Raw genomic sequence first — 26,492 nt, 5'->3', positions numbered from 1 at the left:
ACAAGTCTTACGTGCGGACTCAGATTTGAGAAGCTCTCAGCAGGATGATTCAGGCAGACATGTGCTGTTGAAAGACATTGGTGTCGAGTTCACAGCTGGTCAATGAGGACGACAGAGTGAAGAGGAGGCATCAATGAGAATTGTCTCATTCTGGAACAATCAGTGACATTATGTCTTTTTAAAACCAAATCACTAATATATTTTGATACTGATGGTGGACATGCTTTGATTCAAATGTTTAACAAACAAATGTGCTGAAGAAAGCGTGTGAACCCATGTACCAGATTCCTGTGCACTTGTGCAAATACCAATTGTATTGTGGTGATGAAAAAGTGTCCAGAGGTCTTTACTGGTCCTCACTGAAAGGAAGCATCAGGTGAATGAAGTCGGCGTCCATGAAGGACACACCTGTGAATACCTGGCAGAGAATAAACCCCTCTGTTTGCATACCTCCCTCTTTTTACAATGACATTCAGAATGGCCTACACATCAACAAAGCTATCATTTAAAACCGGGAAAATAAAAACACACAAAAAAGCTAAAGAGGTCATGGTTTACCCAAATGTTTACCTTGCTGGTGAAAAGAGAGGGATGCAGAGTGAGAAAAGAAATCTGTGTGATGGGAAAGTAGCCAAGGCCTTTAAAGTCTGCCACGGAGCCGTGACAAAAGCGGCCTAATCTCGGTGTTGTCTTTCGGCCTTTCTTCACACATCCTGCCAAGCTGTCTGACAGGAAAGGAATCTTTCCACAGCCCCGCTGACATCACTCAAGCATGGGATGGAGTCAGGGCCTTCAAAGGCCCTTCACATGCGGGACATCTGGGTGAGTGTGTGACTAACAGAACATGAGTGGGCCCGCCACAACCACCCTGCCCTTTACCTGCTCCTCTTTTTACTCATAGACCACCCTAGAGGCAATATATATTCTTCCAAATACAACAAATCCACAATATAGATCCTTATCCCCAAAAGTTGTATTCAAATTCTCCCCTAAAGAAAAGTGTTGAAATCAGAGGCTGAGTCCATGGTAGCATAGTGGATTATAGTGTCACCCACTGGCCACTGGTTCACATCACAGGTAGCTGGCGTCAGTAAGGCAACTGAGCCTGAACAGTAGTGTAGGGTAAACACATTTTACCCCATATTTTTTTTTGCTTGCCAGTTTACCTACCTTTTGTGGACAAATGCATTGACAGTATAGGGAGCATAACTTTTTGTCAGCTAATTATACTGCAAATCACAACCTCTAAACATGCCAATCAGATGAGCAGTTTGTTAATGATTGATGACTCAGGGGTACAGTAGTTACAGTACAGATTTTGTGATTTCAGTGTCTTACTGGCCAATTCATTATTGAGAGATCCATTTGATTGTTTTGTTTTAAAAAAAGTACTTGTTATTGTGACAAACTTCATTGAACCAATTAAATAATACTGTATGTAGCCATTAAAATGACAATGTACACGCAACAGTACAAACAAACCCAACAGCTTCAAACCTCTTCTTAACCCTGTGTAGTGGATTCAATTTAAGACCAATACTTCCTATTCCACAGCTCATCTACAGCTAAGTCACTCGTGCAGAGCATTGAAGTGGATCAGAGATGTCTCCATGTGCCATCATGATGGCTGGCGCTTGGCGGTGTTATGGTGGAGGGCAGGTGGCCCCCAGAGAGGACATGAAGGGGTGTCCGTAGGCCGAGGAGGGCTTGAACATGGGCGTCTCCTACCCTGTGTCCCTACGATAAGGCAGGTTAGGGGTAATTTGCATCTCTGCCAGATGGCTGGGAGGAAAGAATTCAAGGTATCAAAGTTATTTTATTGTGTCAAGGCACACTGGTGTATAAATCCTAAGGTTATGATAATGATCTGATTATAACAAGTGATACCTGACAGTGACCGAGCGAGCTGAGTGGTTGACCAGGGTGTTCTGATTGGTTGATCGATCTAAGACGGTACCTAAAGATACAATATTTAGAATTTATACACCACAAGTTCAGTAACACCCTAAATATCGAATGCTAAAACTCACATATAGTGCTTACAGTCAGACTCATAGAAGAGTCTACTAACCATAAATGGAAACATACAGAAGTTGAATCCATTGAAGCGTTGTGCTCTTATGTTAGCAGTGAACAGCTCCACGGATATCTATCTGCCTGACTGTCTATGAGTAGAGTACACACTTAGAAAAGAGGTTTCCTCTAGGGTTTTTTGGTAAGGGTGATCCATAATGACTTAAAGAACTCTTTGAACCGTTCATTGTTTTTTTTGCAGTTCAGAAAAGGGTTCTTTAACCTTTTAGCGATAATTAAAATGTAGGGGCGGTAGCTCATTAGAATATTTTGGGACGTGGTTTGCTCACAGCTCTTTTGTGCAACCGTGAGTGAGAGCGTCATTCCAGTTGATCTAATCTGTTGTGTTATGTTATTGCAAGGCCTTATGTCAATTGAGAACAGTTGACTAAATCAGTGGTTCTCAATTCTCTCTTCGGGGATCCACAGCCGTTCCAAAGTTAGCCTACCTGATTCAACTTGTGAATTAATACAATAATAACACCCTATGGATATATAATATGGCTAACCAGAATTTTTTTTAACTTTATAGTTCTTCAAAAGGTTCTTAGATTTTTCCCTTATTAAAAAGTTATTTATAGCACCACAGAAGTTCCATATAGAACTTTCAAAAAAGGGAACAGCAACAAAAAGGGATCCACTATAGTTACAAACCAAAGAACCATTATTTGGCACTATATAGAACAATTATTTGTGTGTGTGTGTACAGTGGTATAGCAGATGTACCCATCCAACTTGTAACTTCTGCTTCCAACTCACACCCTCAAACACGTAGATCCCCTGAACGCAGCTCACTTTCCAGCCCACTTTCCAGCTCACACTCTCAAACACCTAGATCCCCTGAACGCAGCTCACTCTCCAGATCCCAATCACCTGAATTCTAATCACCTGTTCACACACCTGTATGTCATGACCACACACCATTTAGTTCAGTTCTTTGCACCCCATCACTGTGAGGTATTGTTTATTTTGTGACACACATCTTTCAGAGCGCTGGGTTTCCTGTGATTTACACATCCTGTGTATGATAGTTTTTGCCTGCCTCACTAACGACGCCTTTTGCCTATTCCCTGCCTTTACTTTAGCTTATCGGATTTCCTGTTATCTACCTTGACTATGTTACTAGCCTTTTCCCTGCCTGTACTGTTGCCATTTTGGACCCCCTGTGTATGACCACCTGTCTGCCCCTGGACCCAGCTACCTGCCTCCTCCTGTAGTCCTTTGCAATAAACACCTGCTGCGCCCTGTGCTTGAAAAAACTCTCTGTCTCCCTTCATGTTTATTACACAGCCATCCTGTGGAGGACTGATGAAGGCCAGCCTTTGGACACTTCCAGAGATCTCCGGCTGTTCAATGGAGAGGAAGACTTCAGTTTGTACAAACATACATTTCTATCATTAAAACCAATGACCGTTTCAGTATGCTGTAGCCTTCATCACTGGCACAAACATCAAATAACGATTTGGATTCAGGGTAAACATTTAATTTAATATTAAACAAAGTAAGCATTTGTAGTGCAATAATTCAATGTCAAAATGAACCATATTTGAATTGAAAAGGTTCACATACTTTCCTAAACAGACCCCTGCCATCCACTTCAATGTTTTCTGCCCTGAGGGGAAATCACATAACATGGCATGTCGCATTTAATTCTCATAGAACCCAGGAAGAAAGATTATGGAAATGCTCACTCAGACATAATGTTCACAAGCCTCCCCGGCTTATTCAGGTGAGACGGGTGTGCTACTGCAGGGCAAAACCAAACAGCAGCTAAAGCTAATATGAGCTAGGCCAGTGGTCACCAAACTTTTCAAGATACATTTTTTAAGTTGTGTTTAAAAATGTACATTAACCTAATAAAAATGAGGTTTGTGCAGTAGGCCTAATACAGTATCACAGCATATTGGTTATATGCCTGGCCTGCCAATATTGTTATTCTCAGACCATATTATATTTCAAAACTCCAGCTTTGATAACAAAATAAATCAATTGGTGTAGCACTTGCGAGGCACAGCTGAGCATAAATTGAAATAATTTGCTTTATTTGTTTACTGGATTGATGGTACCTGCATCTGATGGTCATTGTGCTTTCAAGACAACTGGGGGAATAAACAAGGCCAAATCATGACGTCAGTGATCTTCTGGTCGTTAAGTCGGAGCTCTAGAAAGATGACAGAGTTTCCAACTTGGAATTCCGAATTGGGTGACAGTTCAAAATTATTTTTCCGAGTCGGATCTAGTTTTTTTCTAATTTCTCAGTTGTCTTGAACGCACTGAAGTCGGAAGTCAGAGATTTCCGATTTCCCAGTTGATTTGAACACGACATTAGTGTCAGCGGAGCGAGGGAGAGAGCAGCAGAGAGTCACAAGGTGCCATTAATACTAACGGGTTAATCTGAATAAACAATATGTTGATAACAAATTAGTCCCCTCCATGGTCTCATGTTTGAGAAACAAAGCTGACAATAGTGACACCTTGTGAGTAGAACGCAGTAACACCTATAAAGATAAATACCTTTGATGCTGAAGAGTGCTCTCCAGCTTGGCAATATATGCATTCTGCGCTGTAATTTTTCTGGAAAATAAAAGTTTTTAAATTGTACTAAGCAGTCATTTATACAGTACAGTTTCGGAAAGTATTAATACCCCTCAACATATTCCACATTTTGTTGTGTTACAGCCTGAATTTACCCATACTTTCAATAGCATACACGCAATACCCCATAATGACAAAGTGACAATGTGTTTGTAAATTTATTGAAAATTAAATATCAAATTTACTTCAGTATTCACACCCCTGAGTTAATACTTTGTAGAAGCACCTTTGGCAGCGATTACAGCTGTGAGTCTTTCTGGGTAAGTCTCTAAGATCTTTCCACATGTGGATTGTGGAACATCTGCACATTATTCTTTAAAAAATTATTCAAGCTCTGTAAAATTGGTTGTTGATCATTGCTGGGCAACCATTTTCAGGTCTTGCCATAGATTTCCGGCCACTCACGAACATTCACTGTCTTTTTGGGAAACTCATGAAGATTTGGCTTTGTGATTTAGGTTATTGTCCTTCTGAAAGGTGAATTTATCTCCCAGTGTCTGGTGTAAAGCAGACTGAACCAGGTTTTCTTCTAGGATTGTGCCTGTGCTTAGCTCCATTCCGTTTCTGTCAAGCCCTGGCCTTAGTTATCTTTGTTTTCTTTATTATTTTGGTTTAGGCCAGGGTGTGACATGGGTGATTTATTGTGTTTGTCTTGTCTAGGGGTTTATTAGATTAATGGGGTTGCGTTCAGTTTAGTTGTCTAGGTAAGTCTATGGTTGCCTAGAGTGGTTCTCAATCAGAGGCAGGTGTTTATCGTTGTCTCTGATTGGGAACCGTATTTAGGCAGCCATATTCTTTGGGTATTTGGTGGGTGATTGTTTCCTGTCTTTGTGTTTTATGCACCAGTTAGGACTGTTACGGTTTTCACGTTTATTGTTTTGTAGTTTGTTCATGTTTGAGTTTTCTGATTAAAGAACCATGAACTATAACCATGCTGCGTTTTGGTCCGCCTCTCCTTCCCAGGAAGAAAGCCGTGACAGTTTCTTTGTATTCCTGAAACTCTCCAGTCCTCAACGATTACAAGCATACCCATAACATGATGCAGCCACCACTATGCTTGAAAAAATAGAGATTGATACTCAGTAATATGTTTGGGTCAATTCAAATACAACACATCACTTTGTATTCAGGAATAAAAGTGAATTGCTTTGACACATTTTTTTGCAGTATTAGTTAGCCTGTTGGAAACAGGATGCATGTTTTGGAATATTTTTATTCTGTACAGGTTTCCTTAATTTCACTCTGTCAATTAGGTTAGTATTGTCGTAACTACAATGTTGTTGATCCATCCTTATAATTCTCCTGTAACAGCCATTAAACTCTAACTGTTGCTCATGGTGAAATCCCTGAGTGGTTTCCTTCCTCTCCAGCAACTGAGTTAGGAAGGACATCTGTATCTTTGTAGTAACTGGGCGTATAGAGGCACCACCCATAGCGTAATTAATAACATCACCATGCTCAATGTCTGCTTTGTGGTTTAATCTATGTTTTAAATGCACTGCTTGATTAAGGAACCTTACAGATAATTGTATGTGTGGGGTAAAGAGATGAGGTAGTCATTCATAAATAATGTTAAACACTATTATTGCACACAGAGTGAGTCCATGCAACTTATTATGGGACTTGTTAAGCACATTTCTACTCCTGAACTTATTTAGGCTTGCCATAACAAAGGGGTTGAATACTTATTGACTAAAGACATTTCAGCTTTAATAAATGTTTTAACATTTCGAAAAACATAATTCCACTTTGACATTATGGGGTATTGTGTGTATGCTATTGACCAAAAATTAGGGATGCATGATATATTGGTGAACATATCGGAATCGGACGACATTAGCAAAAAATGCCAACATCGGTATCGGCCCAATGTCTAGTTTAACGCCGATGTGCAAAACCGATATAACAGAGATAGATGAGAACTGTTCGTACAGTGCCTTGCGAAAGTATTCGGTCCCCTTGAACTTTGCGACCTTTTGCCACATTTCAGGCTTCAAACATAAAGATATAAAACTGTATTTTTTTGTGAAGAATCAACAACAAGTGGGACACAATCATGAAGTGGAACGACATTTCTTGGATATTTCAAACTTTTTTAACAAATCAAAAACTGAAAAATTGGACGTGCAAAATTATTCAGCCCCCTTAAGTTAATACTTTGTAGCGTCACCTTTTGCTGCGATTACAGCTGTAAGTCGCTTGGGGTATGTCTCTATTAGTTTTGCACATCGAGAGACTGACATTTTTTCCCATTCCTCCTTGCAAAACAGCTCGAGCTCAGTGAGGTTGGATGGAGAGCATTTGTGAACAGCAGTTTTCAGTTCTTTCCACAGATTCTCGATTGGATTCAGGTCTATACTTTGACTTGGCCATTCTAACACCTGGATATGTTTATTTTTGAACCATTCCATTGTAGATTTTGCTTTATGTTTTGGATCATTGTCTTGTTGGAAGACAAATCTCCATCCCAGTCTCAGGTCTTTTGCAGACTCCATCAGGTTTTCTTCCAGAATGGTCCTGTATTTGGCTCCATCCATCTTCCCATCAATTTTAACCATCTTCCCTGTCCCTGCTGAAGAAAAGCAGGCCCAAACCATGATGCTGCCACCACCATGTTTGACAGTGGGGATGGTGTGTTCAGCAGTATTGCTTTTACGCCAAACATAACGTTTTGCATTGTTGCCAAAAAGTCAAATTTTGGTTTCATCTGACCAGAGCACCTTCTTCCACATGTTTGGTGTGTCTCCCAGGTGGCTTGTGGCAAACTTTAAACAACAGTTTTTATGGATATCTTTAAGAAATGGCTTTCTTCTTGCCACTCTTCCATAAAGGCCAGATTTGTGCAATATACGACTGATTGTTGTCCTATGGACAGAGTCTCCCACCTCAGCTGTAGATCTCTGCAGTTCATCCAGAGTGATCATGGGCCTCTTGGCTGCATCTCTGATCAGTCTTCTCCTTGTATGAGCTGAAAGTTTAGAGGGACGGCAAGGTCTTGGTAGATTTGCAGTGGTCTGATACTCCTTCCATTTCAATAGTATCGCTTGCACAGTGCTCCTTGGGATGTTTAAAGCTTGGGAAATCTTTTTGTATCCAAATCCGGCTTTAAACTTCTTCACAACAGTATATCGGACCTGCCTGGTGTGTTCCTTGTTCTTCATGATGCTCTCTGCGCTTTTAACGGACCTCTGAGACTATCACAGTGCAGGTGCATTTATACGGAGACTTGATTACACACAGGTGGATTGTATTTATCATCATTAGTCATTTAGGTCAACATTGGATCATTCAGAGATCCTCACTGAACTTCTGGAGAGAGTTTGCTGCACTGCAAGTAAAGGGGCTGAATAATTTTGCACGCCCAATTTTTCAGTTTTTGATTTGTTAAAAAAGTTTGAAATATCCAAGAAATGTCGTTCCACTTCATGATTGTGTCCCACTTGTTGTTGATTCTTCACAAAAAAATACAGTTTTATATCTTTATGTTTGAAGCCTGAAATGTGGCAAAAGGTCGCAAAGTTCAAGGGGGCCGAATACTTTCGCAAGGCACTGTATATAACGTAGGTTCATGATGTAATGACACCACGTAAAATTTTGCGCTACACGTGCAACACAGCATTCTTAATCTAGCTCACGATGTCTGCTGTGTGGATCGATCAGTCAACAAGTCGAGTAGTCATTTCAAAGAGTAAGGACATTTAAGCGAGACAACTCAAAGGCGAAATACATTAACGCCAAGATAATGGAATTCATTGCACTTGACAATCAACCGTTCTCTGTCGTGGGTGATGTTGGCTTTCGCCGACTGGTCGAGCACCGGTACACATTTTTTTGTTGTACTATTTTTCAGATGCTGCCCTACCTGAGCTACACAGCAATAACGTCACTGCTTTTAGCTTCACAACTGACATTTGGACCAGTGATATCAGCTCCATGAGCATGTTGAGTCTGACAGCACAGTGGGTCGTCGAGGATTTCGTACTGAGGAAAGTCGTATTGCATGCTCATGAATATGCTGGTGGTCATACTACTGCTGCCATTTCAATGGCATTTGAGAACATGTTTGAAACTTGGAAACATGAACACACTAGCTAGCTCCATTCGAACAACTGACTCGAGAAATAAGCTAATCAACTGCGCCTGCATCAGACGTGATACCCTCTGTCATTGGCATTGAAACGCCTGCTCAACAAAACTGGCAGGGATGTAAACAAATGTGCACAAAATTTGAGATATGCTGTATGGAAAGTTTCGGGGAACTTTTTTTTCAGCTCTTGAAACATGGGACAAACACTTTACATGTTGCCTTTCTATTATTGTTCAGTGTAGTATTCGTATTCTAATTCCTAATTCTAACGCCACCGATTCTGTCACATAACAGTGGAGTGAACATGCCCATTCTGACTTTGTCAATGCTAAGCTAACCAGTTAGCTAGCAGCTAGTGTGCGATGTTAGTGCTGACTAGTTTCTATGGAGTGAAGACGGCCCCTTTTCCCGACGAGATGGATGTTTTTACTGGCCCACATTGGCAAATGAAACAGTTGCCCTTGACAACAGTTTGCCCCGGCAACAAAACTGCCCACACAGGCTGTGAACAAGCGATTTGGTGACATTCTCTCTTTACTGTGTCGCCACCATGCTCAATGTACAAGGACCGTTACTTTGATGCAGAAAAGAAACAGGGTTTACGTGAAATGTTACATACACAGCTGGACAAGATGGAAACGGTGCGGTGACAGTGCGCACCGAGGAAGAAGCCACAGACAGACGGAGCTGAAACTTCACTTCTTGACATGTATGATGCAATCCTGGTTGAGAATGAAACGACTTAACAAATGAACAACGAAACAGCACAGCAAGTAAGTGAAATAAATGTTTTACTGGTAATGGGGACATACGTAAATGCCAACAAAATGTGTGTGTTATTTAACTAGGCAAGTCAGTTAAGAACATATTATTATTTACAATGACGGCCTACCCCAGCCAAACCCGGACTACGCTGGGCCAATTGTGCGCTGCCCTATGAGACTCCCAATTACAAACGGATGTGATACAGCCTGGATTCAAACCAGGTACTGTAGTGACGCCTCTTGCACTGAGATGCAGTGCCTTAGACCGATGTGTCCATGTGTGTGTGTTAACTATTTAACTATACTAGAATGCTTAAAAGGCCTCTAAAATTATAAACATTGGTTATCGGTATCGTTTTTTTATGGCAAGGAAAATATCGGACATCGATATCGGCCAAAAATGTAGTATCAGTGCATCACTACAAAAAAGCTCAATTGAATACATTTTAAATTCAGGCTGTAACACAACAAAATGTGGGAAAAAGGCACTGTATGTGGTACTGAATTATGTCAATAATTTGCATTCTTACTTGGACATTTGCTGAATTTCTTGCTTCATCTTGAGTAAAACTTGTTCTAACTTTTCATTCTAAATGGGTTGTGAAAAAATTTGCACAGATGTTTGAGATTGTAACACCACAAGATATAGGCTACCATTAAAGTGGTTTAATAATAATAATAATAAGAGGTACGACTAAATGTTCCTCTTACCCTCTTCTGGTAATGCACCAACAGCCTCTTTTGGTGCCTTGCCTGGAATAGTAACACCTACAGTAATAGGGTAGATATATATGTTGTTTTTAAACATGCAGTACAGTGTTTGAAAATGTGTTTGAAAATGATTGCTATCAATAATTACTTATTTGCCTATGAGCATCACGAGCAATACCTTGCTTATCTCTGTGAAGTGTTTGGTTGCAACAGAATTGATGTCAGAGAAGAGGGCCTTCACTTCTGCACTACTCTGTGAAAGTCAAGATTGTAAAGTTATGGCTACCATCAAATAGACTTATGTATGCCATCAAATTGATTTGTTTATGAGCCTTGCCAGTTAAATAAAGGTTCAATAAAAATAGACAGATATATAAGATATCGCTGCTTACTTTGTCTGAGAGAGGAGTAACTTGACATTTTGCTTTACATATCATGCATTCCCCTTGTTTGCCTGAAAGAAAAATGAAAATGTGTTTATTGGAACAATACCATATACAATAGAATAGCAGAGTATTACACTACTAGGAGGCCCTCAAACTGCATGGAGCATTTTTTCTTTTGGCCAAACTGTTTCTGTAACATCAGACAAAGACCAGCAGAGGACAGTGTTTTCAAGTTTAGCCTGTAACTGTTTTGAAAAAGACAGAACTGCAGCAAACTGACAAAGTAATATATTTTTGGTTCATATGACGTTAGGCCTATATCATCAGTAGTTAGGCAATGATATGTTGAACTTAATTTCACAAGAGACATAACAGGGTGCATTAGCACAATCAAATAGAGACTGAACTTGCTACCTTTCTGAAAACACACGTTGCAGATGACATGACCACAGCTGGCAACAGCTAGTTGGCAGTCAGGACCAGGGAGGTTGAAGCAGGAGTTACAGCAGATCCAGTAAGGCATTTTCTACAGCTAGCTAAGCTATTAGCAAAATGTTCAAAGTAACGGATATTTTATTGAAGACGGATCAACATCTGACTTACATAACGGTTTCTTTGTTTCTCTGTTGAATTAGCAAGCTTTCAAAATACTTTCCGTGTCGTTTTACTGGCTTTTAGCTTATTAGCTAGTTTCAGATTTTCGGTTTGTTTTGATTTTGGATCGCTTTCTGATTGGCCGGCCACGTCATTATTGACGTTTTGGATAAAAATATGGAGATAGATTTCTATCAAAATGTTTAAAATATATAAGTAGTTAGTCACAAACAAAAAATGTTGTGCAAATATAGAATGCAACTTTTAAATACAATTCAGTCAGTAAATATGCCATATAGTTAAACAAACATATGTCAATATCCAAAAGCAAATTAGGCATCATTAACAAAAGCAAATTCAACACAACAGTGGTCAAATATGTTTTTGTGAATATGACAAGATGTGTGACTCCACAGATAACATTTGTGACCTACATTTGACATATTTGTGACTTGCATTACATTTGTGAGTTGACTCCCATTTGTGAGTTGCTTCACACATTTGTGAAATTTTACAGATCAGTTTATGCAGATAAAGATACGGAATCCAGAGTAGGACATCCTCAGTTCTAATAAAAACACATATATCACAATTACCCTTTCCTCCTTTCCTATATTAATTTCCTCCTTTCCTAGCTTGCTTACATTGATCCCTTTCCTTCTGTTCCTCCAATCATTTGCTTTCCTAGCTTTCTTTCCTCCTATCCTTTCTAACTTTTTTCTTTCCTCTGACCTTAGCTTCCTTTCCTCCATTTCTTTCTCCCTTTCCTTCCCTAACTTCCATTTCTCTCCTCCTTTCCTGGCTCTCTTTCCTTCCCTGGCATATTCTCCTCATTTCTTAGTTCCCTTTCCTTTCCTCCTTTGCTTTCTCACACCTCACAAATGTAATGCAAGTAAGTTACAAATAAGTAAGATGCGGGTCACAAATTAAATCTGTGGAGTCACAAATGTTGACATTCATAAAAACATATTTTTGACCCCTGTTGCGTTTGCAAATTAAGAAATATGTTTCTAAATTATGTTGTGTTAACCAGAAAAAAATGTATTTGCATTTACTTGCTAATCATAATTTGTTTTTGTTAATGATGACTCATTTGCTTTTGGATCATTACATACACTACCATTCAAAAGTTTGGGGTCACTTAGAAATGTCCTTGTTTTTGAAAGAAAAGCAATCTTTTGGTCCATTAAAATCACATCAAATTGATCACAAAAACAGTGTAGACATTGTTCATGTTGTGAATGACTAATGCAGCTGGAAATGGCTGATTTTCAATGGAAAATCTACGTAGGCGTACAGAGGCCCATTATCAGCAATCATCACTCCTGTGTTCCAATGGCACATTGTGCTTGCTAAGCCAAGTTTATTATTTTAAAAGGCTAATTGATCATTAGAAAAGCCTTTTGCAATTATGTTACCACAGCTGGAAACTGTTGTTCTGATTAAAGATGCAATAAAACTGGCCTTCTTTAGACTAGTTGAGTATCTGGAGCATCAGCATTTGTGGGTTCAATTACAGGCTCAAAATGGCTAGAAACAAAGAACTTTCTTCTGAAAGTCATCAGTCTATTCTTGTTCTGAGAAATGAAGGTTATTCCATGCGAGAAATTGCCAAGAAACTGAAGATCTTGTACAATGCTGTGTACTACTCCCTTCTCAGAACAACGCAAACTGGCTCTAACCAAAATAGAAAGAGTAGTGGGAGGCCCCGGTACACAACTGAGCAAGAGGACAAGTACTTTAGTGTCTAGTTTTTGTCTAGTTTAATGTCTAGTTTGAGAAACAGACGCCTCACAAGTCCTCAACTGGCAGCTTCATTAAATAGTACCCGCAAAACATCCGTCTCAACGTCAACAGTTCAATTTCTCCGACTGTCCAATAAAAATAAATTATTAAGATGGGCAAAATAGCACAGACACTGGACAGAGGAACATTGCCTAGAAGGCCAGCATCCCAGCCTCTTCACTGTTGACGTGGAGACTGTTTGCACAGTTGCAAATGGGTTTTCTATTGATAAATTAGACTTTTAAAATGATAAACTTGGATTAGCTAACACACCATGCTATTGGAACACAGGAGTGATGGTTGCTGATAATGGGCCTCTGTACGCCTATGTAGATATTCCATTAAAAAAATCAGCTACAATAGTCATTTACAACATTAACAATGTCTACACTGTATTTCTGATCAATTTGATGATATTTGAATGGACAAAAAAAATGTTTTCTTTTTTTAAAAGAAGGACATTTCTAAATGACTGCAAACTTTTGAACGGTAGTGTAAGTTTGTGAAATTATATGGGCGTAATTACAGACTGATTTGTATTTGAAAGTTTAATTCTGTATTTGCACAACATCTTTTGTTTGTGACTCACAACTTATATATTCACAAAATGTTGATAGAAATCTACACCCATAAAAAATAATGTGTGTTATAATTCATAGAAATTACAGTCAAGTAATAATAATACAAAATAGCATAGGTGTGTAAGATTAAACAAAGCACATTTTTATTAATCCATACATTGTCTCAAGAAGAATGTACAGTAATACAGATGCATCAGCCCTGATGTAAAGTCTAGTTTTGGAATAGCTGTTGACTCTAGTAGCCACTTTGCATTGTACTGCAAGATATAAATCCAGCCCTAAAGCCAAGCATATCAAACCAACTTCTTTGCAATCAAGAAGTCTTTCAGTCTTTTGATTTGCCAAAATCCAACTGATAGTAGAACGGAAGTCTGCACAACAGCCCACCACAAAACCTTCCCATTGGTTTCTTCACTGATCTGACGGAAAGTCTCCTCTCTTTCCTGTGAATTAAAAAAGTAGTGGTGCATAGTTCATTTTGGACCGTTCTTAGTTGAATAGGGCAGGCATAGTAGCTCAATGCAATATGTGTTGTCTTCATCAAACAATACATCTGTAGTTCTGATCAAAATACTAGTCTGCTTTGTTCAGAATTTTTGAAAATGACTCTTTCATAAAGTGTTTGTTTGTGATTATTTCCTATGTGTGTGATACTTTGCATTTTTGACAAGTCTGTAGGGTTTACCCTCTGGAAGTCTTGCTGCCTGGTGATGTATAGGATCTGGTCCCTCAGGTGCTCCAGGCTGTACTCCATGGTCTGGACTGTGTCTTTGTGTCTCTCAACACTGGGGTCAATGGAGTGCTCTCCCATCTGAACATCAAAATGAATCCTCTGCGATGGAGATATCAGAACATTGTTCAGTAATGGTTGGCTGAGAGAAATTGATGATAAAATTAAGTCTTGTTAGACTTCAGTGCAGCTTTTGACATTATCGATCATAGTCTGCTGCTGGAAAAACGTATGTTATGGCTTTACACCCCCTGCTATAATGTGGATAAAGAGTTACTTGTCTAACAGAACACAGAGATCGATAATGTCTTTAATGGAAGCCTCTCAAACATAATCCAGGTAGAATCAGGAATTTCCCAGGGTAGCTGTATAGGCCCCTTGATTTAAAAAAAAATCTTTACTAACGATATGCCACTGACTTTGAGTAAAACCAGAGTGTCTATTGAGCAAGTTGAGATGACAACACTGCTTGGAGTAACTCTGGATTGTAAACTGTCATGGTCAAAGCATATTGATATAACAATAGCTAAGATGGTGAAAAGTCTGTCCATAATAAAGTGCTGCTCTGCCTTCTTAACAACACGATCAACAAGGCAGGTCCTATAGGTCCTAGTTTTGTCGCACCTTGACTACTGTTCAGTCATGTGGTCAGGTGCCACAAAAATGATTTAGGAAAATTGCAATTGGCTCAGAACAGGGCAGCACGTCTGGCCCTTGGATGTACACAGGGAGCTTATATTAATAATATACATATCAATCTCTCCTGGCTCAAAGTGGAGGAGAGATTGACTTCATCACTACTTGTATTTATGAGAGGTATTGACATGTTGAATGCACCGAGCTGTCTGTTTGAACTACTGGCACACAGCTCGGACACCCATGCATACCCTACAAGACATGTCACAAGAGGTCTCTTCACAGTCCCCAAGTCCAGAACAGATTATGGGAGTCACACTGTACTACATAGAGCTATGACTACATGGAACTCTATTCCACATCAAGTAACTGATGCAAGCAGTAAAATTTGATTTAAAAAAACAGATAAAAAACACCTTATGGAACAGCTGGGACTGTGAAGCAAAAAAAAGATATAGGCACAGACACATGCATACACACACACACGATAACATACGCACTATACACACACACACATGGATTTAGAACTGTAGATATGTGGTGGAGTAGGGGCCTGAAGGCACACTGTGTGTTCTAAAATCTGTGAATGTATTGTAATGTTTTTAAAATGGTAGGAACTGCCTTAATTCTGCCTTGGCAGCAGTTAATGGGTTCCATAATAAATACAAACCCAGTCCAGCAGACTCAGTGCATTCAAAGTATAAGTGTGGATGAACTCACCAGCCTTTCACCGGCAAAAACTGAAAACCTTGTTGAGTTGGACTGCATGCACAACCAATGTGGGCCAGAAGCGTGGGATGTGAATGTGAATTTTCCAAATCTGCCATATCTTTTTTTCATCAGTATCTGGAACCAAAGAGGAGAAAAAGATGAAGAGTATGTTCTCTTTGTTTAAGGAATGTTTTTATGTAATCAGTACAAGCAAACATATGTTTTTGTTTAGGGAGTGGGCTGGGTCGTAAACTGCTCTGTAAACCTACGTACGTCATGGTTTGGATCTCGCACAGTGATAGTGAGGCCAAGATGAGGGGAGTTAAGGTTATTTTTTGCATCCCAATTCTCCAAAATAAAATAACCTGCGAAAAACACAACACAGACAGTATGAGGCAATATTCTAAGTGTTTTATTACAACTCAGTGTGCTTTAGATTGCTTGGGGTTGAACCATTATTACATAAACAGTAGAGGATTTTGCAAATTAAGCCTGTCCCTCTCCAGATGTAAATACTATTAGAATATCAAATTTCATATGCCTCCTGGATGATGTCATCATGATCTCTGCTAATCCATTTAACTTTTTTTGTGTTTTTCTGATAGGCGGCTGAGATACAGCACAGTGAAATTCAACCATGCAGAACAGTGTCCTCTTTTCCAACTGCCCACAGAACTCACCTGTGACCAGCATGTCGCCTGGAATCTCCTCGATGAGGCATTTCTCCTCCTGCTCACCCAGATCAAAGTACATAGCAGCCGTCAGCACTAGGTAACACAGCATCCACAGCCCAATGCCCCTCACATTCATTTGGATTTACAAGATGTGACTAACTTAAATGAATATAATGAGCCTTATGGTTGCTCGTGTGCAGATTACTCTGGTGTGAAAACTTACACCTGCTGTTGTTGCGACTGACCACCCAAACTGTGAGTTTGAGGGTGTACCCAAGGACAACAGAGAAACTGATAGGCCTGCCTGGCCAGTAGTAGAAGCCTACATGTATTGATAAAGAAACATGAAATAGTTCACTTATTAACTCATGTTCACTGTACCATCGTGAAACCTACTCGCAAAGACTGTCATTCATCAAAAGCCAAGAACCTGTCTTTCTCTTTTTCCTGTTACTTTTCCCAGTAATTTTCCATCAGTTGTCAATGGTTTGAATTAAGACCAACCTGAGAAACAACCAGGAATATATATGAAGCGAAAGCCACCAATGGCAAAGATGTAGGTTATGATTGCTATTGCTTACTATTTCTGGAGTCAGTTTATTTCTCTGGTTTTCTGTAGCTTAGGGGTTTTCTAGGAAATAGCTCATTTGTGCTACATTGTGATTGACACTTTGTCATTATCTTATCATGGGACATGTCTTGACATACACTATGTCAGGTATGACTTATGAAAGCTTTGGCATACAGTGCCTTGCGAAGGTATTCGGCCCCCTTGAACTTTGCGACCTTTTGCCACATTTCAGGCTTCAAACATAAAGATATGAAACTGTATTTTTTTGTGAAGAATCAACAACAAGTGGGACACAATCATGAAGTGGAACGACATTTATTGGATATTTCAAACTTTTTTAACAAATCAAAAACTGAAAAATTGGGCGTGCAAAATTATTCAGCCCCTTTACTTTCAGTGCAGCAAACTCTCTCCAGAAGTTCAGTGAGGATCTCTGAATGATCCAATGTTGACCTAAATGACTAATGATGATAAATACAATCCACCTGTGTGTAATCAAGTCTCCGTATAAATGCACCTGCACTGTGATAGTCTCAGAGGTCCGTTAAAAGCGCAGAGAGCATCATGAAGAACAAGGAACACACCAGGCAGGTCCGAGATACTGTTGTGAAGAAGTTTAAAGCCAGATTTGGATACAAAAAGATTTCCCAAGCTTTAAACATCCCAAGGAGCACTGTGCAAGCGATACTATTGAAATGGAAGGAGTATCAGACCACTGCAAATCTACCAAAACCTGGCCGTCCCTCTAAACTTTCAGCTCATACAAGGAGAAGACTGATCAGAGATGCAGCCAAGAGGCCCATGATCACTATGGACGAACTGCAGAGATCTACAGCTGAGGTGGGAGACTCTGTCCATAGGACAACAATCAGTCGTATATTGCACAAATCTGGCCTTTATGGAAGAGTGGCAAGAAGAAAGCCATTTCTTAAAGATATCCATAAAAAGTGTCATTTAAAGTTTGCCACAAGCCACCTGGGAGACACACCAAACATGTGGAAGAAGGTGCTCTGGTCAGATGAAACCAAAATTGAACTTTTTGGCAACAATGCAAAACGTTATGTTTGGCGTAAAAGCAATACAGCTGAACACACCATCCCCACTGTCAAACATGGTGGTGGCAGCATCATGGTTTGGGCCTGCTTTTCTTCAGCAGGGACAGGGAAGATGGTTAAAATTGATGGGAAGATGGATGGAGCCAAATACAGGACCATTCTGGAAGAAAACCTGATGGAGTCTGCAAAAGACCTGAGACTGGGACGGAGATTTGTCTTCCAACAAGACAATGATCCAAAACATAAAGAAAAATCTACAATGGAATGGTTCAAAAATAAACATATCCAGGTGTTAGAATGGCCAAGTCAAAGTCCAGACCTGAATCCAATCGAGAATCTGTGGAAAGAACTGAAAACTGCTGTTCACAAATGCTCTCCATCCAACCTCACTGAGCTCGAGCTGTTTTGCAAGGAGGAATGGGAAAAAATTTCAGTCTCTTGATGTGCAAAACTGATAGAGACATACCCCAAGCGACTTACAGCTGTAATCGCAGCAAAAGGTGGCGCTACAAAGTATTATCTTAAGGGGGCTGAATAATTTTGCACGCCCAATTTTTCAGTTTTTGATTTGTTAAAAAAGTTTGAAATATCCAATAAATGTCATTCCACTTCATGATTGTGTCCCACTTGTTGTTGATTCTTCACAAAAAAATACAGTTTTATATCTTTATGTTTGAAGCCTGAAATGTGGCAAAAGTTCGCAAAGTTCAAGGGGGCCGAATACTTTCGCAAGGCACTTTATATAAAAATAATATAAACCATGTAGTTATTCACTCCTCAAGGCAATCAAACAAGCTAAACGTCAGTGTAGAGATAAAGTGGAGTTGCAATTCAACGGCTCAAATACGAGACGTATGTGGCAGGGACTACAGACAATCACAGACTACAAAAGGAAAACAGCCACGTTGCCGAGACCATCATCTTGCTTCCGGACAGGCTAAACACATTCTTCGCACGCTTTGAGGATAACACAGTGCCACCAACTCGGCCCGCTACCAAGGACTGTGGGCTCTCCTTCTCCATGGCCGACGTGAGTAAAACATTTAAACGTGTTAACCCTCGCAAGGCTGCCGGCCCAGACGGCATCCCTAGCCGCGTCCTCAGAGCATGTTCAGACCAGCTGGCTGGTGTGTTTATGGGCATCTCACTATCCCAGTCTGCTGTCCCCACATGCTTCAAGATGGACACCATTGTTCCTGTACCCAAGAAGGCAAAGGTAACTGAACTTATTGACTATCGCCCAGTAGCACCCGTAGAGACTAGTCAAGGATCAAATCATCTCTATCTTACCTGCCACCCTAGACCCACTTCAATTTGCTTACCACCCCTTTAGATCCACAGACAATGCAATCGCCATCACTCTGCACACTGCCCTATCCCATCTGGATAAGAGGATGGTACCATAGTACCCTCCAAGCTCATCATTAAGCTCAAGGCCCTGGGTCTGAACCCCGTCCTGTGCAACTGGGTCCTGGCCTTCCTGACAGGCCGCCCCCAGGTGGTGAATGTAGGAAACATCACCTCCACTCTGCTGATCCTCAACACTGGGGCCCCACAAGGGTGCATGCTCAGCCCCCTCCTGTACTCCCTGTTCACCCATTACTTTTTGCACACACGAGTTTGCACACGACACAACAGTAGTAGGCTTGATTACCAACGATAACGAGACAGCCTACAGGGAGGAGGTGAGGGCTCTGAGAGTGTGGTGCCTGGAAAACAACCTCTCACTCAACGTCAACAAAACAAAGGAGATTATCGTGGACTTCAGGAAACAACAAAGGGTGCACCCCCCTATCTACATCGATGGGCCCTCAGTGGAGAAGGTGGAAAGCTTCAAGTTCCTTGGCGTACACATCACTGACAAACTGAAATGGACCACCAACACAGACAGTGTGGTCAAGAAGGTGCAACAGAGCCTCTTCAACCTCAGGAGGCTAAAGAAATTAGTCTTGTCACATAAAACTCTCACAAACATTTACAGACCCCGGGGCGGCACGGTAGCCTAGTGGTTAGAGCGTTGGACTAGTAACTGGAAGATTGCAAGTTCAAACCCCCGAGCTGACAAGGTACACATCTGTCATTCTGCCCCTGAACAGGCAGTTAAACCCACTGTTCCTAGGCCGTCATTGAAAATAAGAATTTGTTCTTGACTTGCCTGCTTAAATAAAGGATTATTTTTTATTTTTTTTAAAGATGCACAATTTAAAGCATCCTGTTGGGCTGTATCACCACCTGGTACGGCAACTGCACCACCCGCAACCACAAGGCTCTCCAGAGGGTGGTGCGGCCTGCCCAACCCATTACCGGGAGCAAACTACCCACCCTCCAGGACGCCTTCAGCACCTGATGTAACAGGAAGGACAAAAAGATAATTGAGGACATCAACCACCCGATCCAATACCTGTTCACCCTGCTATCACCCAGAAGGCGAGGACAGTACAGGTGCATCACAGCTGGGACTGAGAGACTGAAAAACAGCTTCTACAGTGGGGCAAAAAAGTATTTAGTCAGCCACCAATTGTGCAAGTTCTCCCACTTAAAAAGATGAGAGAGGCCTGTAATTTTCATCATAGGTACACTTCAACTATGACAGACATAATGAGGGAAAAAAATCCAGAAAATCACATTGTAGGATTTTTTATTAATGTATTTGCAAATTATGGTGGAAAATAAGTATTTGGTCAATAACAAAAGTTTATCTCAATACTTTGTTATATACCCTTTGTTGGCAATGACAGAGGTCAAACGTTTTCTGTAAGTCTTCACAAGGTTTTCATACACTGTTGCTAGGATTTTGTCCCATTCCTCCGTGCAGATCTCCTCTAGAGCAGTGATGTTTTGGGGCTGTTGCTGGGCAACACGGACTTTCAACTCCCTCCAAAGATTTTCTATGGGGTTGAGATCTGGAGACCGGCTAGGCCACTACAGGACCTTGAAATGCTTCTTACGAAGCCACTCCTTCGTTGCCCGGGCGGTGTGTTTGGGATCATTGTCATGCTGAAAGACCCAGCCACGTTTCATCTTCAATGCCCTTGCTGATGGAAGGAGGTTTTCACTCAAAATCTCACGATACATGGCCCCATTCATTCTTTCCTTTACACGGATCAGTCGTCCTGGTCCCTTTGCAGAAAAACAGCCCCAAAGCATGATGTTTCCACCCCCATGCTTCACAGTAGGTATGGTGTTCTTTGGATGCAACTCAGCATTCTTTGTCCTCCAAACACGACGAGTTGAGTTTTTACCAAAAAGTTATATTTTGGATTCATCTGACCATATGACATTCTCCCAATCTTCTTCTGGATCATCCAAATTCTCTCTAGCAAACTTCAGACGGGCCTGGACATGTACTGGCTTATGCAGGGGGACACGTCTGGCACTGCAGGATTTGAGTCCCTGAAGGCGAAGTGTGTTACTGATGGTAGGCTTTGTTACTTTGGTCCCAGCTCTCTGCAGGTCATTCACTAGGTCCTCCCGTGTGGTTCTGGGATTTTTGTGATAATTTTGACCCCACGGGGTGAGATCTTGCGTGGAGCCCCAGATCGAGGGAGATTATCAGTGGTCTTATATGTCTTCCATTTCCTAATAACTGCTCCCACAGTTGATTTCATCAAACCAAGCTGCTTAACTATTGCAGATTCAGTCTTCCCTGCCTGGTGCAGGTCTACAATTTTGTTTCTGGTTTCCTTTGACAGCTCTTTGGTCTTGGCCATAGTGGAGTTTGGAGTGTGACTGTTTGAGGTTGTGGACAGGTGTCTTTTATACTGATAACAAGTTCAAACAGGTGCAATTAATACAGGTAACAAATGGAGGACAGAGGAGCCTCTTAAAGAAGTTGTTACAGGTTTGTGAGAGCCAGAATTCTTGCTTGTTTGTAGGTGACCAAATACTTATTTTCCACCATAATTTGCAAATAAATTCATTAAAATCCTACAATGTGATTTTCTGGATTTATTTTCTAATTTTGTCTGTCATAGTTCAAGTGTACCTATGATGAAAATTACAGGCCTCTCTCATCTTTTTAAGTTGGAGAACTTGCACAATTGGTGGCTGACTAAATACTTTTTTTCCCCACTGTATCTCAAGGCCTTCAGACAGTTAAACTAGCACGTTAGAGGCTGCTGCCTATAGGCATAGACTAGAAATCACTGGCCACTTTAAGGAATAGAACACTAGTCACTTTAATGTTTACTTATATCTGGCATTACTCATATCATATGCTGTATTCTACGGTATCTTAGTCACTTAATGTTTACATATCTTGCGTTACTCATCTCAAATGTATATACTGTTTTCTATACTATTCTACTGTAGTTCAGTTTCGCTCTGACATCGCTCATCCAGATGTATATAGTCTTAATTCATTCCTACTTATGTGTGTGTATTGGGTATATGTTTTGTAATTTGTTAGATATTACTTGTTATATATTACTGCACTGTCGGAGCTAGAAGCGCAAGCATTTCGCTACACCCGCAATAACATCTGCAAATCACCTGTATGTGACCAGGAAAATTTGATTTGATCTTTTACAAAATAGGGCCATCTTCCGTATACCAACCCCCCTTCCCCCACCTTGTCAGAACACAACTGATTGGCTCAAACCAATTAAGAAGGAAAGAAATTCCACAAATTAACTTTTATCAAGGCACACATGTTAATTGAAATGCATTCCAGGTGCATTACCTCATGAAGCTGGTTGAGAGGATGCTACTTTGAAGAATCTCAAATATAAAATATATTTTTATTAGTTTAACACTTTTTTGGTTATTACATGATTCCAAATGTGTTATTTAATAGTTTGTATGTCTTCACTATTATTCTACAATGTGGAAAATGTAAAAATAAAGAAAAGCCATTGAATAAGTAGATGTGTCTAAACTTTTGACTAGTACTGTACATCAATCAGTAAGTCGGTTGTTTTGCTCACAGGCCTCAGAAGACTCACAGGCCTCTCATGTATAGGGCAGACACTTTCTTTAGATTCTTTGGGGGGTGACTATCTGTTTTTGCATGTAGTGCATATGTTGTTAATCAATGCATTTGTATGGGCTAATAGAAGTAAGGCTAAATACATTTTTTTACATCAAATATATATATATATATATTTTTTGATATCTACAATTTTTATTTAGCCTTACTGCTTATTAGTCCATACAAACGCATCGAATAACAGATGGAACAACAGATAGTCCCCCCACAAAAAATCGAAAGGAAGTTTGTCTTAAAATGATTTTCTTTTTTTAAATCAAAATTTTTGTTGATACTTCAAGGGGTCTTAAAATTCAAAATCAAATAGCAAAATTATCTTTGGTGTGACCTTCTTAAAACAATTCCATATAGCTTAGTAGAACCCACCTCCTCCCCCGGCTTAGACTCTTATGGGTTAGTATGTTTGCTAATATAAACAAAACAGGCAGGCAGGTAGAAAAAGAAAGCACTATCTGGCATAAATGGAAAATAACTAGAGAAATTACATTTCCTGAGAAGTTGTGCAAAAGCTTCCTCTTTTGGGGCTTGTTGGGGAATATATAAAAACTTTTAAAAATCAGTTGGTTAGTTTTCACCCTTTTTTCTATTAGACTGCAATATAAATATTGTTTTCATAGTTCTAAAAACTGTACACAAACAGGTTATTCATGTTATAATCAACTACTTCTGCTTTAACGATGAACCCATAGGACACAGCAACAGTCCACTTTACTAGGTCAAACTACAGTCTAAACAGCAGGATTCTCTTTAAAAGATATTTGTATTTTCTCTTTCCAAATCCACATTATTATTTTTTTTTTCTGCAAAAAAAAATGTTTGAAAAAGATTACCACTATGGTTGGACCAGATGAACTGTAATAGACCTCTGTGAGTCTGTCTGTTTTATGGCAGCTGTTTGAAACCTATGAGGCTTCAACTCCATTCCTCTTCGAACGAATGAAGACGAGTAGAGTTATTTTGGTTGGACAGAGAGCACTGTGGGGCGGGGCTACAACAACTGGTCATTGGTGTGCTGCTCTCTGTCTGACTCTGCTTTGCCTGGCTGGCCCGGCGAAGGGGCGTGAGAGGGGTGGGCGACGCTAGGCAGGCTGTGTGTTATGGGCACGGCATTAGGAACGATTCCCTCTATAGGCGGAGGGAGCCCCCCAGAGGCCAAACTCACAACACCAGGAGGGTACCTGAGACAAGGAGAGGATGAATCAGAAAATGCTATAGCACTAGTAAATGCATATACAGTACCGGTATCTACTTTACTTTATCAACAGTGGGTTCAATACCTGTAGGGCCCATTGAGCTCAGGGTGAATGACAGCAGGGTCCATATTGACCCAGTGAGTAGTCTGGGACAGGAACTCTTTATTCACACAGTTCTTTAGGCTGTCTGGAATACGACCTGGAAGCAGGAAACAGTCATTGATGAAGCACAACGCCGTTATGAGAGAGTTTGTTATTGTGGCTTTGCTGTTGTTTATTAGTGAGAGGGGAGCCTGGGAGCCTGATACATTTCCCTTTGGGGAAAACAATAATCAACCCAAGAATACCCATTATTAGTGTAACAGGTATGTTACCTGAAATGGCTCGTCGGATCTCCCGGGCTGCCGCCTCTCTCATCTCAATAGAAGCCTGTTCGCTGTACCAGGCAGCGTGGGGAGTACATATCAGGTTAGGAGCATCTTTCAGAGGTCCCTGGCTGAAGCTGAGAAAAAGGAAACATGGTTGCGTAATATTAGACTCACCTCAACACAGTAGGAAAAAAATATTATCAAAATGAAGACAGTATAAGAATATAAGAATAATGTAAAGGGAGCTAACCCGAAGGGCTCTGTCTCGTGGACGTCCAGGGCTGCCCCTCGTATCCTCCCCTCTTTCAGGGCCTGTGCCAGGGCCTTCTCATCCACGAGCCCCCCTCGGGCCGTGTTAACCAGGAACACACCCTGGCGCATCTACAACACACCATATAAAATATATAAACAATGCAGTGCACAAATGTAAATTAAATGTCTTAGTAGGTTTAGGTTTCATTTATTTGCACCAAAGCAAATAAGTGATGAACAACAATACAGATAAAAACAAATAAATACAAAATGGTGTGCAGGTGTATATGTAATACATAAGTACAAAAATGTAACATGTTTGTTAAAACAGATAACAAAACCCACTAATCATAAATGTACAAATTAACTGATCAGCAATCACAAAAAATAATAAACAGTATATAATTTGTTTATGTGTGCATGTGTGGATGTGAGTGTGTGAGAGATGGGATACATGGAGGAGATTACTGATGAGTAGTTTGGTTCATCAGGCTGACCCCCTGTCTTTGCTTGAAGTTATTGAGGGATGATGAGGTTTTGGCAATGTGAAGATAAGAATTCCAGAGTATGGTACCTCTGTATCTGATAGAGAATTGACTATGTGAGGTGTGGCAGTGGGGAGGGTGAAGGTTATCACAGTGTTATATAGATGGATTTCAGAATTAACCTATAAAAATCCATTGAAGGGTTTAGGTAAACTGTCTGGGAGGTATGAGTATTTGTAGATGAAAATGCATAATTGACATACATTGTGGTAAATATACAAGATATTGAGTTTCTTAAAAAAAGGAGCAGATGGAGCCAGGTAATTAGAGGTGGCTAGTCTTGCACATTTCTTTTATATGATGAGTAATGTGTGCATGTTGGAGGCATATGTACTGGCCCAGACAATATTACAGTAAATGAGATATGGGTAAATTAAGCTGTAGTAAAGAGTTAGGAAGCGAGCCTGATGAACTAAACCACTAATATTTCTGATGATACTGTCAGGCGTGTGCGTACTTGTGCTGAAGTCAGGTGCAGGGGGTCAGAAAATTGTGAACAGGTGCACACTTTATTTCGGCAGGAGAGACATACGGACTGACGCAACTGCGTCCAAAAAACCTCCAGCCAACAAGGCAAAGTGTATAATGCGCAAAACAGTCGCAACACATCAAATATACACAAAACAGGCTTCATGAAATAACACGGGAAAAACGCACACAAGCCTAGTGCGTTCAAAAACACGTAACACACAAACAATCTACCACAAAGAAGTGAGAGGGAACAAAGAAATACATACGTGTAGTGTAATTGTGGAATGAAAACCAGGTGTGCAAGAAACAAGACAAAACAAATGGATACATGAAAAATGGAGCGGCGATGGCTAGAAAGCCGGTGACGTCGAAACGCCGCCCGAACAAGGAGAGGAGCCGACTTCTGCGGAAGTCGTGACAGATGCCAACAGATTTCATCACTTTGATGGGATAGTTGTTTAAAGATTTTTCAAATTGACTTTATATTATTTAAGTATTCTTGGAATTAGTTAGTCAAATATATATTTTGGGGAATATCCAAAGTAGGTGCGTAAATTTGTTCTCATACTTTTTGTAATTTCCAGAATTCAGGGGAGAGGGATTTGTGAGAAACCTTTTACACAACCTTTTTTTTTTACTGCGGATTTTTTGAGACTGGTTATAAACCAAGGTTTCCAGAACCCTTCTAGTGCTCTCACGTGGTTTAACTCAGGGAAAGCAGAG

The 26,492-nt window shown here is 40.3% G+C and overlaps 2 protein-coding genes and 1 pseudogene across 5 annotated transcripts in view; all 3 read right to left on the bottom strand.

Annotated features, from left to right (window-relative positions):
- Positions 1-1,521: 1,521 nt before the first annotated feature.
- Positions 1,522-11,254, bottom strand: LOC110488511 (putative E3 SUMO-protein ligase RNF212; annotated as a pseudogene). The gene is made up of 10 exons (XR_016486177.1): positions 11,031-11,254; positions 10,623-10,684; positions 10,409-10,483; positions 10,231-10,287; positions 10,050-10,108; positions 4,588-4,647; positions 3,643-3,685; positions 3,152-3,419; positions 1,888-1,957; positions 1,522-1,782 (listed from the first exon to the last, which is right to left on the bottom strand). The product of XR_016486177.1 is annotated as a putative E3 SUMO-protein ligase RNF212 (transcript).
- A 2,443-nt stretch (positions 11,255-13,697) lies between these two features.
- Positions 13,698-23,907, bottom strand: LOC110516996 (transmembrane emp24 domain-containing protein 11). Of its 2 annotated transcripts, XM_036942667.2 has the most exons (6): positions 23,771-23,907; positions 16,334-16,382; positions 15,927-16,018; positions 15,663-15,788; positions 14,262-14,408; positions 13,698-14,019 (listed from the first exon to the last, which is right to left on the bottom strand). In XM_036942667.2, the coding sequence occupies exons 2-6, from the start codon at positions 16,344-16,346 to the stop codon at positions 13,870-13,872; spliced, it is 528 nt and encodes a 175-aa protein (XP_036798562.1). In that variant the 5' UTR covers positions 16,347-16,382; positions 23,771-23,907; the 3' UTR covers positions 13,698-13,869. The 2 variants fall into 2 exon arrangements, with proteins under 2 accessions (XP_036798562.1, XP_036798560.1); XM_036942665.2 differs by lacking the exon at positions 23,771-23,907 and having other exon boundaries at positions 16,334-20,508.
- LOC110512013 (C-terminal-binding protein 1) overlaps positions 22,674-26,492 on the bottom strand; it is a 19,721-nt gene continuing 15,902 nt past the window's right edge. For both annotated transcript variants that reach the window (XM_036942664.2, XM_036942663.2), the window contains 4 exons: positions 24,752-24,882; positions 24,508-24,635; positions 24,218-24,332; positions 22,674-24,118 (listed from right to left, as the gene is read on the bottom strand). In XM_036942664.2, coding sequence (XP_036798559.1) covers positions 23,929-24,118; positions 24,218-24,332; positions 24,508-24,635; positions 24,752-24,882 — 564 coding nt within the window. In that variant the 3' untranslated portion in view covers positions 22,674-23,928. The remainder of the gene's footprint in view (positions 24,119-24,217; positions 24,333-24,507; positions 24,636-24,751; positions 24,883-26,492) is intronic.

Source organism: Oncorhynchus mykiss, chromosome 14, assembly GCF_057628025.1.
Source record: "Oncorhynchus mykiss isolate SJ-2025 chromosome 14, ASM5762802v1, whole genome shotgun sequence".
Taxonomy (NCBI): domain Eukaryota; kingdom Metazoa; phylum Chordata; class Actinopteri; order Salmoniformes; family Salmonidae; genus Oncorhynchus; species Oncorhynchus mykiss.
This window is presented reverse-complemented; position numbering and strand designations above follow the sequence as displayed.